Here is a 13965-nt window from a genome sequence, read left to right as displayed (position 1 = left end):
GTGTTCAATAGGTAAGTGATAAACTCTGTCTCTTCAGGTTTCCAAGAAAAGAGTAGATGTTGCACGGACTGATGTGGTTTAGTAGTGGTGATGGGTTGATGATTGGACTAGATGGTCTTACTGATCTTTTCCAACCTTAATGATTCTATGATTCTACGATTCTATGAGAGAAGCTTGAGGCCAATTGGCTGTAATTTTCCCTACAGAAAGCATCTGAAGCCCCATGACTTGAACTTCTGAAATACAGTCCTGTCTCTCAGCAAAAAGGACAGAACCAGGGAATCAAAATATCCAGTAGCCACTGTTCTCACACTGTACAAGTTGCTGATGGAAAGAAGAAACAGGGAAATGCAAAGAAGTTTCTGCTGTTTTTCTGTAAAATATTGAAAAAGTTTCTCATAACTGGAAGGAATTTTTCTTTGCTGCTCTTAATTTACATGATGCTAGCAAGAGGGAAGAGCAGGCAGTTATTCCAACATGCCCCACCTGCACCTCTGTAGCTCCACAGTTGCTATGAGTCTACATTTGCTGTAGAGGAAAGTGAAAGCCACGGCCAACTTACTTTGGTGCCCTTGGCTGTGAACTATGGCTGTTCAGCAGGACCCTGAAGAGAGGAAATATGAATGAGGTGGGAATGTTTCGATGCATCTTACCTTGAGCCAGGGCTTTTTTTCCCTAGTCTTGAGCACTGTACCTCAGAAGAAGCTAAGTGACGTGACCTGTGATACTTACTCTAAATTATGCATGTTTAACAGCACCCAAGGACCTTGTGAAATCTATTACATTGGACACTGAACACTCTAAGGTTTGCAACCTAAAGGGCTGTTTTTCATTATCCACTGAGGGTGAATTTAGCTCTAAACAAAATATACAGGAAAACACAGTTGCTAATGCAATGGAAATTATTACTGGGTAATAATTTATGGATCTTGTTTGTTGACTTTGCTATTGGGAAATTCACTGTCTAAATATATTGGCTTGATTTAATAAGGGAAAATCAAGCTGACCTAATAGGTGACTGTAAGAAAAAACATGCAGCCAGAGTTAAAAAAAAAAAAAAAAGGAGCTTGAAATAAGTCAGTGATTCACAAATGCTTGTGAATTTGTAAGTGTTAATAGGAAAAAATGGAATAGAAGGAACACAACCAGATCAAAAGGACTGTGTTAGCTTAAAAGGGGATCTGGTGTCGCAGGCATCATTTCTGAGAAGGAAAAAGAGAAGATGAGTCAAGAAGCTAGACTTGCCTGCCTTGTTCTGAGGGGATTAGAAAAATGGATATAAACTGTAGCACTGGCCAGGAGTAAAACAAGTGGAAGAAGTGAGGAATTCATGACATTAATAACACCACAAGGACTGGTGCTGGCTGTAGTCAGTGAGCAGAGAGGAGGAAAGGTGACATGCCTGTAAACAGAGCCATGGAACCAGGATGTTTCTCACTGAGGACTGGCTGTGCTTCTTGAGCATGCTGGGCCCTGAATTACACAAACAAGTTAAAAAAACAGAGTGGGGTTATCAGATCTCAGGTGCTGCCCTGTTTTCTCTTCTCCTTTTGAACAACATTCATCTTTTTCCAACAGCTTAATGTCCAAAGTATGCATGAAGGAAGGATTTAGGCAAAGCACGCTGGCAGTCTTACCCAGGTTCCATTGATTCAGCAGAGTTGGCTCCAGTCCTTGAGGGACAAGTGCTCCCCTAATTTTAGACAAGTCTACTTCAAACACAATTAGACAAGAGGCTTTTTTTTTTTTTTTAGTCTGCACACTGAGTGAGACACATTACTTGTAATCATTATATACTAGTTTATTGATTGTGGCTTTTCAGTATTCGCTGTAGATAGGCTTGTTTTAACAGAACTGTCAAGAGACGTGTCTGGTTAACAAACAATTACGGACTGGAGGTGTAACAGTTAGCTAGCACGGCTATTTTGTCAAGAGGTATGGAAATGCACTGAGAATTCTGACAACACATGCATGAGGTTTTCTTCTGAATCTTTGGTATTTTTCAAGAGATGTCACAGAAGTCTGTTTGTGTGGAATTTCAGGGCTGGCTCAATATTTTGTTTTCATCTCTTTTTCATGCATTTTAATATTGAAAAGATCAGACAAATGGAAATTATTTACAGGAAATATGCATGTGGAAAATCCATAACATCCCACACGATTGCCTGCACCGGCCCACTGCCTGTAATGTAATGTCACACACAAAACATATTCCAGTTATTAGGAAAGCTGGAAGTGAGTCAATTATGTGAATAAACAAACAAAGACCTGGTCTCCCCGTAGTTTAGTGCATCACTGAGGTATCCGAAGGCTCCTTTCCCACGCCTGCTGCCTCATTCCTGAACTAGCAGGATCTGTTGTGCAAGGCAACTTGACAGCCCATAATAACCAGGTAGCTCGGCACATTGGTCTGAAGCAATCCCTGTACACCGTTTGCACATCTGGGGCGCAGGGGATGCACAAGTGCTTGTGGATGTCTGGGGATAAAGAGGAGGCTTTGCAGCTTAGGGAAAGGGAAGGATCGGGCTTCTCTGGTCCCTCCAAAGTGGAGACAAATTCTTGCCTCGTGTGCATGGACACACGAATACAGCAGGTTGGTCTGGCTGAAGGTGAACAAACTGCAGTGACTTCAGCCAAAAGAAGTAACCCTGCCTCAAAGGTGGCTACACCGATAGCCTTGCCGGTACGCAACAGCCCTAAGGGAGAATTCTCAGGTAACTGAGGATAACAGAAGCAGTGCATGAAAGAATCAAATCCCATAGATCTGAACGAAGGTTCTTGTGCTGTGACATAATATGCATATTTTAATTTCTTAAGAATGAAAGCCTTCACTTCAAAAGTGAACAATGCTGTTTCCATTAAGGTCTCTGACTGGGTGTCCAAAACCCCGTAAAACTGTTGGCCAATGTATTTATACTGACTCTGGGAGTCGGTGCAAGACTCATGACATTTCTCCTTATTAATTGCCTGGCTCTAGTGTGGTTGGATTTTGCAAGTTATGACACAGTAAATACATTTGTGTCACTTAGCAACCTCAGCTGTTTCTAAAGGAATGTCTTTTGTTCTTGGAAATGTATTATAAATGCAGGTTACAAAACGATTATAGGGGAATCTAAACTCGCCTTAGTTGGATGGCATTCTGGCCTCTCCCCATTCTGCATTGTAAAGCGTGCATAGGAAATTAATTTCCTTTGCACAAGCATCAGTCATTGGCACCGCAACTATTGTTATGAAGAGAAGCTCTGCATATTTAATAGATATGACAGAAGTTTCTGCTGAAAATAAAAGACATGAGAAACGACCATGGAAACAAAGGGCTGGAAAGGACCTCCTCGGTCTGGGGTTCGCCGAGGGCAAAGCCCTCCGACTGTTTCATAAACAACTCTATAAATACTTTACCATCATGATGCAACACTCCACAGCCTCTTTCATGAACTTATCAGTCTGATTTATTTTAACACGCAACACTGAAGCCGGAGATCAGAGATCACCCAGCTCCAGCACACGGGGTTTGGAAATGTAAACACCTGCACAAACTTGGTGTATTTCTCACAGCACATCAGCTGGGCTGTTGTTTCTGTGTCAGTGCTCAGAATGATCCTGAACACATACAAACATGTAGTGGAAGGACTCCTACTTACGCAGCTGAGATTACACCGGATTGCAGACTTCACACGGGATTTAAGGGTTTTCTTTGTTTGTGCTTAATAGGTTTAAAGCTCGGGTCACACCCGCTGGTCCACCTTGTCAGGATCAGTACCTCAAATATAGGTAAGGTTTATCAACTGACCTTGCTGTTCTGAAATGAAACACGTCTCCAGGATACACTGTAAAATTATGTGAAAATTGGCGGAGGCCACATAATGGACACAATTAGTGCTTGTTTACGAAACCTGCAGGCTCCAGCCTCTGCCAGAGGTATCTCAAAGTCAAGGATTACTAAAAATAGCTGAAAGACTGTTTTCTAAAAATGTGAACAGATGAATGCAAAAGAAGAGAGCAGATGAGCCATAGCAATGAAAGGAAAGGAACTGATTATTGTTTGCAACTGTAAAATCTTGTCAATAGAATGACTGAGACAATCGTTTGCCGTGGTAATTTGGGCAATCCCAGAACAGAAGCAGACAATGCAGAGAAATGTAGCAACCCCAGGGAAAAAAAAAAAAGCAGAGTCCCAGAGTGATGTTCAAACTACCACTCAGGAAAAATGCTATTAGTGGTCAGGAAAACATTGTCAACAGTTTTGGAACTGTCTTCACCCTTTTATTTTTAAAAGAATTCGCCCCTATCCATAATTTTTTGGCTTTTTTTCTTTCATAACGAAAACTATTGTGCCAAACTGCTAAAGCAAAAGCAGCGCTCGAGAACCCACCACCAGCACTAGAAGGCAAAGAACACTAACTTTGATTTTCCTAGTCTGAATGAGAAAGCTGCTTTCCAAGGGCACTGCAAAGCCTTGCTAGAACTAGCCTGGGGTTCAGCCAAAGGACTTCATGGATGCAGTGCAGGGAACCGCAGCCTCTACCTAGCAGCTAACCCTGTTATTTATGCTCACAAAATCTGCATCGGGGCACGTATATGTTTGACAGCTGCTGTTATTGCAAAACTCCCTGTTTGTGTTGTTCTTGCTTCTACAGGCGGCGAGGCACAAGCGAGCAGCTCACGGCTAACAGGCCGCTGCTGTGATCTCTGCCACCAACATCTGATCATGGCTGTTGACAGCACAGACCTTGCTTTTGGAGTTGGTCTGGGTTTAACCCCAGAAAGTCACTGGATGCTGAGATCCAGCCTGCACAAGAGCACAGAATGTAAACTCACACCGAGCCTGCTTCGGCATAGTTTTCCTTTGTAAGTAAGTCAACAAAGAGTACTTCAGCCCAGATGTGGGAAATGTACCCTCTGCAGCATTTAAGCTCTTCACTCTTGCTACAAAGAGCAGCTAGAATTCCAAAGCGGTGGCTGAGGTTCACATAATCCTCTAGAACGCAAACTGAAATGCCCTTCTGGCATATTTACAACACTCATTTTGTATAGGTGGGAAAGCTATTAGCCCCAGTGAGCGGTACCCAGCGTAAATATTTTCAGTGGGTTCAGTCACAGAATCACAGAATCACAGAATCACTAAGGTTGGAAAAGACCTATAAGATCATCCAGTCCAACCATCCACCTGTCACCAATGGTTCTCATTAAACCATATCCCTCAACACAACATCCAAACGTTCTTTGAACACCTCCAGGGTCGGTGACTCCACCACCTCCCTGGGCAGCCCATTCCAGTGCCTGACCACCCTTTCAGAGAAGTAGTATTTCCTAATATCCAGCCTGAATCTTCCCTGGCGAAGCTTGAAACCATTCCCTCTAGTCCTATCACCAGTTACACGAGAGAAGAGGCCGACCCCCAGCTCGTTACAACCTCCCTTCAGGTAGTTATAGAGAGCAATAAGGTCTCCCCTGAGCCTCCTCTTCTCCAGACTGAACAATCCCAGCTCCCTCAGCCGCTCCTCATAAGGCCTGTGCTCCAGACCCCTCACCAGCTTTGTTGCCCTTCTTTGAACACGCTCCAGGGCCTCAATGTCTTTCTTGCAGTGAGGGGCCCAGAACTGGACACAATACTCAAGGTGCGGCCTCACCAGAGCTGAGTACAGGGGAACAATTACTTCCCTACTCCTGCTGGTCACACTGCTTCTGATACAAGCCAGAATGCCATTGGCCTTCTTGGCCACCCGGGCACACTGCTGGCTCATGTTTAGCCGAGCGTCAACCAACACCCCCAGGTCCATTTCCTCTACACAGTCTTCAAGCCATTCTACCCCAAGCCTGTAGCGTTGCTTGGGGTTGCTGTGGCCAAAGTGTAGAACCCGGCATTTGGTCTTATTAAACCTCATCCCATTGGCTTCAGCCCAGCTCTCCAGCCTGTCCAGATCTCTCTGTAGGGCCTCGCTACCCCCAGGCAGATCGACACTTCCAGCCAACTTGGTGTCATCTGCAAACTTACTGAGGGTGCACTCAATGCCCTCATCCAGGTCATCAATAAAAATATTGAAAAGGACAGGCCCCAGCACCGACCCCTGGGGAACACCACTCGTGACCGGTCGCCAGCTGGATTTAGCTCCATTGACCACCACTCTCTGGGCTCGACCCTCCAGCCAGTTCCTTACCCAGCCAAGAGTGTACCTGTCCAAGCCACGGGCTGCCAGCTTCTGCAGGAGAATACTGTGGGAGACAGTGTCAAAGGCCTTGCTGAAGTCTAGGTAGACTACATCAACAGCCTTTCCCTCATCCACCAGGCGGGTCACTAGATCATAGAAGGAGATCAGGTTGGTCAAGCAGGACCTACCCTTCGTGAACCCATGCTGGCTAGACCTGATGCTCCAGTTGTCCCGCACTTGCCGCGTGATCTCCCTCAAGACAATCTGCTCCATAACCTTCCCTGGCACCGAGGTCAGGCTAACAGGCCTGTAGTTCCCCGGGTCCTCCTTACAGCCCTTCTTGTAGATGGGAGTCACATTGGCAAGCCTCCAGTCTTCTGGTACCTCACCAGTCAACAAGGAGCGCTGATAGATGATGGAAAGCGGCTCGGCTATCACCTCCGCCAGTTCCCTCAGCACTCTCGGGTGAATCTCATCCGGCCCCATGGACTTGTGACAGTCCAGTTGGAGTAGAAGGTCTCTGACCGTTTCCTTCTGAATCATGGGTGGTTTAGTCTGGTCTCCAGCCGAGACCACCTGGTCGAAAAGTGGAATATCCTGAGGATAACTGGTCTGACCTTTAAAGACAGACGTAAAGAAGGCATTCAGGACCTCTGCCTTTTCTTTATCCTCAGTAGTCACATTCCCGGCTTCATCCAGTAAAGAATGGAGATTCTCCTTAGTCCTCCTCTTACTGTTGATATATTTGTAAAAGGATTTCTTGTTTCTTTTTATTCCAGTGGCCAGGTCGAGCTCGAGCTGGGCTTTCGCCTTTCTGATTTTCTCCCTGCATATCTTAACAACTTCTCTGTATTCTTTCTGAGTTGCCCGTCCCTTCTTCCACAGGAGGTAGATTCTCTTTTTCTCCCGGAGCTTCAAGAATAGTTGCTTATTCATCCACGCCGGTCTCCTTCCCCGCCGGCTCATTTTGCAGCTCAGGGGGACAGCCCGCTCCTGCGCCTGTAAGACTACCTTCTTGAAGAGCAACCAGTTGTCTTGGACCCCTTTACCCTCTAAGACTGAATCCCAGGGGACTCCCCCTACTAGTCTTCTAAACAGTTCAAAGTCCGCCCTCCGGAAGTCCAAGGTAACAGTTTTGCTGTTCTTCCTCCTGGCTCCACCAAGAATTGAGAACTCTACCATCTCATGGTCACTCTGTCCAAGACAGCCCCCAACCTCCACATCTTCCACCAGACCTTCTCTGTTTGTGAACAGCAGGTCTAGCGGGGCAGCTCCTCTCGTAGGCTCTCTCACCAGCTGCATCAGAAAGTTATCCTCTATACACTCCAGAAACCTCCTAGACTGCTTCTTCTGCGCTGCGTTGAATTCCCAGCATATGTCAGGGAAGTTGAAGTCCCCCATGAGGACAAGGGCTGGCGACCTCGCAGCTTCTGCCAGCTGCTCATAGAACACCTCATCTGTCTCCTCATCCTGGTTCGGCGGTCTATAGCAGACACCCACCAATACATCTGCCTTGTCAGCCCTTCCCCTGATCTTTACCCATAGGGATTCAACCTTATCATCCCCAGCCACAAGCTCAGTAACATCAAAACACTCCCTAACATACAGAGCCACACCACCACCCCTTCTTTCTTGCCTATCCTTCCTGAAGAGCTTGTAGCCATCCATTGCAGCACTCCAGTCATGGGAGCAGTCCCACCATGTTTCCGTAATGGCGACTAGGTCATAGTTTGCCTGCCGCACCATGGCTTCCAACTCTTCTTGTTTGTTGCCCATGCTGCGTGCATTGGTGTAGATGCACTTCAGCCGAGCCCCTCGCCTCATCCCTAATCCCATTGCCGCTCCCCCAGGCTCATCTCTAGCAGGCCTGGTTTTATCCCCTACCCCCTTCATATCTAGTTTAAAGCCCTCTCTACAAGTCCTGCCAGCTCTTGGGCAAGGATCCGTTTCCCCCTTCGAGACAGGTGAGACCCATCAGCAGACCCCAGGCCAGGAGCCGAGTAGACCGCCCCATGATCAAAGAACCCAAAATTCTTACTTTTGCACCATCCTTTCAGCCATGTGTTTATAAGGTGTGTTCTTCTGGTCGTCTCAGCGTCCTTCCCTGCCACTGTAGGAATACAGGCAAATACTACCTGTACGCCTGTTCCTTCAACTAACCTCCCCAGTCTCCTGAAGTCATTTTTCATAGTTCTCAGGCTTCCGTCAGTGACCTCATCACTGCCAGCCTGGACTATCAATAAGGGATAATAATCGGAGTTGCGAATCAAACTAGGAAGTTTCCTGGAAATATCCCTGACTCGGGCCCCAGGGAGGCAGCACACTTCCCTGCGGGTGGGGGCAGGCCGACATATTGGGCCTTCTGTTCCTTCTAGAAGGGAGTCTCCTATGACTATTACCCTCCTTTCTTTTCTGGAGGAGGCAGTTATTAAGCGTGGAGCTGGATGCCTCCTCTTGGGAACACTTGGAGGCAGTTCTCCCACTTCACCCTCAACCACCGCACCCTCCAGTTTCAGGGCTTCAAACCTATTACATAGAGGCACCTGGGGAACCGAGGTAGGTCGGGATGGGGGTCGCCCGCATCGCCGAGCTGGGACCTGATGCCATTCCTCCTCTGCCCTCAAATTAGCTCTCTCATTTCGATCGTGGCAAGGGAGAGGGTCCACTGCTGTTTGGGGGGTGCAATCTCTCTGTCTTTCACGCAGAGAGTCACACCACCAGTCTATCTCCCGCTCGCACTCTCTGATGGCTCTTAATCTCCCTACCTCCTCCCTAAGCTCCACCACCAGGCTGAGAAGCTCGTCCACCTGCTCGCACCTTGCACAAGTGGCATCCTTCCCATTCTCCCCTGGCAGCAGCAGGCTCAGGCACTCCCTACAGCCAGAGACCTGAACTGCTACATTTCTTGGCAGGCCCTCTGTCTGGGTCGCCACAGTCCTCTTGGGGGAAGCCCGCCGCCTGGTAGAGACCATGTTTGAACCTGCGGTCTCGAGGTCTGTCAGTAGGAGAGCTGATCACCTGAACAAAGACAAGGACAAGGCACTGATGTGTCCTGCCACAAGTCACAACTCCCACACCAGCTACTGCAGTAATGTATGAGCAGTGTGGGCTGCGTTCACACTCTGACCACCCTCTCCGGTGTCAAAGGCGGGTAACACCTCGTTCTCACCTGGAGCGATATGTGGGATGTGGATGCTAGATATGCAGGAGCCGGCTCCTGCCCTCCCAAGAGCTGCTTTTAAATTCCCAATGAGCAGTCAAGGTCAGGTACAAGAGATAAGGGCCAGCTGTTTAAATTATACCGCGATTTGGGCCAGCTCCACCCCTGCTGCCTCAGCAGCCCGCCCACAAGCTGCCAGCTCCCGGCGCCGACCACGTGCTTTTTGCTGCCTTCAAAACCAGCCCCAAAAAGAGCTTTTTCGTCGGCTTCTTTGCTATAGATCCCTTCCCCAGCGCAGTCTTACCTGCTCTGAAGCTGGTCTCCTCAGCAATGACCGTTTCACACAGTAGGAAGCTGTTTAAATTATACCGCGATTTGGGCCAGCTCCACCCCTGCTGCCTCAGCAGCCCGCCCACAAGCTGCCAGCTCCCGGCGCCGACCACGTGCTTTTTGCTGCCTTCAAAACCAGCCCTAAAAAGAGCTTTTTCGTCGGCTTCTTTGCTATAGATCCCTTCCCCAGCGCAGTCTTACCTGCTCTGAAGCTGGTCTCCTCAGCAATGTCCTCACATCCCCAGCAGGTATTTAGTTGGTTGACTGCCAAGGGGGCACCACTGAAGTTCTGCATGAAAAAAGATCTGAGGAGATAAGATTCTGCGACCGGCTGCGCTCTGATCTCCCCATCTGGGCACTGATCTGCTCTGCGCTGCAAACTTCTCCCAGCACTGCTGCTGGCGGGGGATGCAGTGATGTGCCTTTTGTGATTATCGCTGCTGGGCTCACGAAAGCCCCAGGTGTAGATGTAATCGTGAGCAACACTGTGCTTTTGCTGGAATAGCTTATTTTGCTTTGTGGGAGGAGAAGAAAAGGCTGGAATAAGCTGCACTGACTTATTGCAGTTTTGCTTGTATAGAATACCAGATTACCTACTCAGAGGTGCTCTGAATATAGATCTCCCGTGGAACAGGAATTGATCCATCTACTGCATCTGTGCGGGCCTTTATTTCACTGGAAAACACCACACAGTGAGTAATGAATGGTACAAGTGCTCGCTTAACACTCATCTGTAGAACAACGCGATCCGAGTTTTAACTGCCTGTTACCAACAGGGCGCACAAAATCAGACAGTATCAGTCCACTGAGCATATGTGAATAAATAACAGGGGTGCTGCATGCCCGGCCCAGAGGTGCAGCATAGGTGCATAGAGGCGGGCACCAGGCACAGGCACGTACACACAGGCTCTCTTCCATCCTGTGCACCGAGTGGAAGCGGCTCGGGGCAGCACAGACATTCATCTCCAAGGCTGTCCCCTCTCCCGTGCCAGGCGCTCACTCGCTGAGCAGGACGCGATGCCGATAGCAGCTCCGTGTGCGAGCAGCTGCCTCCATCGGCACTCCCACTGGTGCCAGGGCCGCTGCTATCACACGCAGTTACGTGAATGAGACTGTTCTGAAATCCAGGCAGTGCTATCTGAGGAACTCCTGCGGGACGGTGACAGGCTGAGCCATCCCCTGAACCCCCGCGGACGGCCGCAGCTTCACTTCTGCTAGCGGTGGTGGTGGGGACGAGACCCCAGAGGCACTTCAGTGCTGGGGAATTAAAGGGGACCAGCAGGCAGCCGGAGGTGAGGGCGCCGTGCGCACAGCAAGCAGAGCTGACACGAGCGTGGCCTGCGGAAGGTGCGAACGCACGGGCAGCTGCGGCACGGCGGTGCTGTGGGATGAGAGCACCACAGAGGCAGCACGCAGCACCGCGACCCGCTCCCGCCGGCAGCACCGCATCGTACGGGCGCTCCGAGGGAAACGCTCGGCGTTAAAGGGAGCGCACAACCACCCGGCCGCGCCCACACCGCGGGCTCCGCCGACGGGCCGCGGGGCTCCGCCGGCCCCGAGGGACCCCCGGCAGCGGCACGGACCGCCAGCCCGCCCTCGGCGCGCGGCCCCGCCCCTTCACGCCCCTCTGCCAATCACCGCGCCCCGCCCCGAGCCCCGAGCTGCGGGGTTTGAAAGCGGGCCGCTCCACGCGCCGCGCAGACGGGGGGGGACGGCGCGGCGGGGCCGCGGGCCGGGGGGCGGCTGGGAGCGGAGGGCGTTCCGCCGGCCCGGGAGCGCCCCGCGGCCGCACGGCGGGGTCCTCCCGGGGCCGAGCGCCGCGTTCCGGCGGCGGGAGCGGGGGGCGGGCGGATCGGCGCCGGGCCTCGCCCCCCCCGCCCGGCGCGGTGGGAGGCGCCCGGGCTCCCGCGTCACCCATTGTTTACAAACCAACCCCAGCGGGCCGAGCTCCAGCCTCGACCGCAGCCGCCGGAGCCGCGCGTGCTGGCGGCGGTGCCGGTCCCGGTCCCGCCGCGCGGGCCGCCATGCCGTGCCGGCCGGGCGAGCGCTTCCTGCTGCTGGAGCGCTCGGTGGCCGTGGGGCCGGCGGGCTCCAAGGAGGTGGACGCGCTGGTGGCCAAGCTGGGCGAGGTGCTGCAGCTGAGCGCCCAGCGGGCGCCGCCGCCCCGCGGCCCCAAGCACCAGCCGGGGCCGGGCAGCGCCCGCGACCGCGCCGCGCCCTACTCGCCGCGCTGCTGCCCGCCCGCCCCGCCGCCCGCCCTGCCGCCCGCCGCGCCGCGGCCCGAGCAGCAGCGGGTGGCCAAGCAGCTGTGCGGCCGCGGCTGGCTGCGGAGCGCCGCCCGCCGGAGGAAGCAGCAGCGGCGGCCGCCGCCGGGCCCGCCCGACCCGCACGAGGAGGACCCGCACCGGCTCCTGCAGCAGCTCATCCTCTCCGGGAACCTCATCAAGGAGGCGGTGCGGCGCCTGCAGCTGGCGGCGGCCGCCGTGGGGAGCGGCGGAGGGGACGGCGAGGCGGCGGCCGCGGCTCCGCAGTAGGCGGGCGGGGGGCGAGGGGCCGCCGCTCGGTGCCCGCTGCTCGGTGCCCCCCGCCCGACGGACCGCTCCTCCCCGCGCAGCGGAGCCCCGTGCAATAACCCCGGAGGGACCGGCGGGAGGTTTTTATTGCTTTTTATTTGAGACTTTATTATATATCTATCTATTTTCCCCCTCTTCGTGACTGTATGAAGCAGTTCGGGGGGAAAAAAAAAATAAAGACGACAAATGTGAATACGGGAGGAGGAAGGCAGCTGGACTTACCCTGTGAGGCCGACGGGTGCTGCAGCCGGAGCGCATTGTTCCAGGAGGCCGCCGGAACCGGGCTTTTCTACAAAAAAAAAAAAAAAAAAAAAGAAGAAGAAGAAGAAGAAAAAAAAAGAAAAAAAAGGAAAAAAAAAATCCCCCCCTCCCCGACAGACTCTCAATGGCTCCGCTACGGGATGCGGCTGTTGGTTCCATTTATGCGCTTCGTACCGGAGTGTGTGCAATGTGTTCCTGGTTCGCAGGACGATGTCTCACTGAACCTGTCTGTACCGAATAAACGTGCTCGTGTTTGTACGTGCGCTCCGCGTCTCATTGTTACGGGGAGAGGGTTCCGCTTCGGGCAACGAACCCGCGGTGGCTGCTGGGGGTTGGGGGGGAAACGGACGGTCCCTTCATCTCCCATTTTGCAGACGGAGCAACAGAACAAAAAAAGCCCGCGGCGATCCGCGGAGCAGCGGCTGCGACCGCCGCCGCCGGGCCCCTTTGTTCGGAGCCGGGCGATACGGGATCGGACCGCACCGAGGGCGGAACGAGGGCTGCGCGGGCAGACGGGCTTCGGCTTTCGGGGGAGAGGACAAAAGGAAGCATTGGTATAGGCAGCGGGAGGGGCACGTTTTTTAAAAAGCCATTGAAAGCGCAGGACGTGGCTGTCGTTGGGCTCCGGCACCCGGTGCGAATGCGGCGCGACCCCGCGCGAGGGTTCCCCAAATCGCGGAGCGGCTCCCGGCCTCCCGGCTGTGGGAGCGGACGGCATCGCCTTTGTCCGGGAGCGCGCTCCGAGCCGTGCCCGCCCCGTGCCCTTGACGGCGTTGTGCGTCGCTCTGCCCCAGCGCTCCGCGCCCGCGGGGCTTCCAGCGCTCCGCCGTGCTGCTCCTCCTGCGCCGGGAGCGGGACGCGCTGTTACTGCTACCGCTACCCCTATCTCGGTTCAGTTGTTAGCAGAACGCAGTTTTCGATCTCAAGGTATGCGAAATGCACGGGAAGAAGTTCAGCGCCTCGCAGAGCCTCCTTCGTTATGGACATCCGAAGTCCTTTCTCTCCGAACTTGTGCCGCTTTTGTGGCGTTCTGCACCATTTGGAATGGGCTCAGATGTGCCGTGTGTCCTTCACCTCAAACACGTAATGCAGTGAGGAGGCCATCCTTGCTTCAGAGGGGCTTTCTGTGCCATGTTGCTCTTTCCTTTTTAATCCACAAAGAAAAGTTCAAGAGAACATAACCCTAGAATCAACCCCCAGCCTCAAATACAACTGCAAGCCAATGGCACTCTTGTGCTCCTTCATGTGCTGTGGGGATGGCTGGGCAGATCCGTGTGCACTGTGCCAGCAGTGTGATGAGCTTGGGCTGAGCACTCAGATTCCTGCACCCAAAGGGCCAGAGGGGTTGGAAGCACAGGAGGGGGCCAGGAGCACAGCCTGAGTGGCCGATGGGGCTGTCATATGGCTGCACTGCCAGCTGTGATGCTGGGAGCTGCTGGGCCGCCTGCAGTCTCTTCCCACCAATAATTAAGCATCGGCTCTGCATTCCCCT

At 52.6% G+C, this 13965-nt stretch overlaps 2 protein-coding genes and 1 long non-coding RNA gene across 4 annotated transcripts in view; 1 reads left to right on the top strand and 2 right to left on the bottom strand.

The window, feature by feature from the left end:
• Positions 1 to 12771, bottom strand: part of LOC149918670 (uncharacterized) — a 32494-nt gene extending 19723 nt beyond the window's left edge. For both annotated transcript variants that reach the window (XR_016465259.1, XR_016465258.1), the window contains exon 1: positions 12435 to 12771. This is a non-coding gene — a long non-coding RNA (uncharacterized LOC149918670). The remainder of the gene's footprint in view (positions 1 to 12434) is intronic.
• Positions 7940 to 9346, bottom strand: LOC149918671 (uncharacterized). The gene has a single exon (XM_090137811.1). It carries the CDS (start codon positions 9119 to 9121, stop codon positions 8045 to 8047), a length of 1077 nt encoding a protein of 358 aa, XP_089993937.1. The 5' UTR covers positions 9122 to 9346; the 3' UTR covers positions 7940 to 8044.
• On the top strand, positions 11524 to 12731 carry LOC116227617 (proto-oncogene FRAT1-like). The gene has a single exon (XM_031591011.2). It carries the CDS (start codon positions 11664 to 11666, stop codon positions 12171 to 12173), a length of 510 nt encoding a protein of 169 aa, XP_031446871.1. The 5' UTR covers positions 11524 to 11663; the 3' UTR covers positions 12174 to 12731.
• Positions 12772 to 13965: the final 1194 nt, after the last annotated feature.

The sequence above is a fragment of the Phasianus colchicus genome, chromosome 3 (genome assembly GCF_987193195.1).
Source record: "Phasianus colchicus chromosome 3, bPhaCol1.hap1.1, whole genome shotgun sequence".
In the NCBI taxonomy this organism is placed as follows: domain Eukaryota; kingdom Metazoa; phylum Chordata; class Aves; order Galliformes; family Phasianidae; genus Phasianus; species Phasianus colchicus.
The sequence above is the reverse complement of the archived record's forward strand: the minus strand, read 5'-3'. Positions and strand labels throughout refer to the sequence as shown.

Excerpts from the sequence above, each read along its gene's own strand:
- LOC116227617 (XM_031591011.2), top strand. The coding sequence starts at position 11,664 with ATGCCGTGCCGGCCGGGCGAGCGCTTCCTGCTGCTGGAGCGCTCGGTG.
- LOC149918671 (XM_090137811.1), bottom strand. The coding sequence starts at position 9,121 with ATGGTCTCTACCAGGCGGCGGGCTTCCCCCAAGAGGACTGTGGCGACC.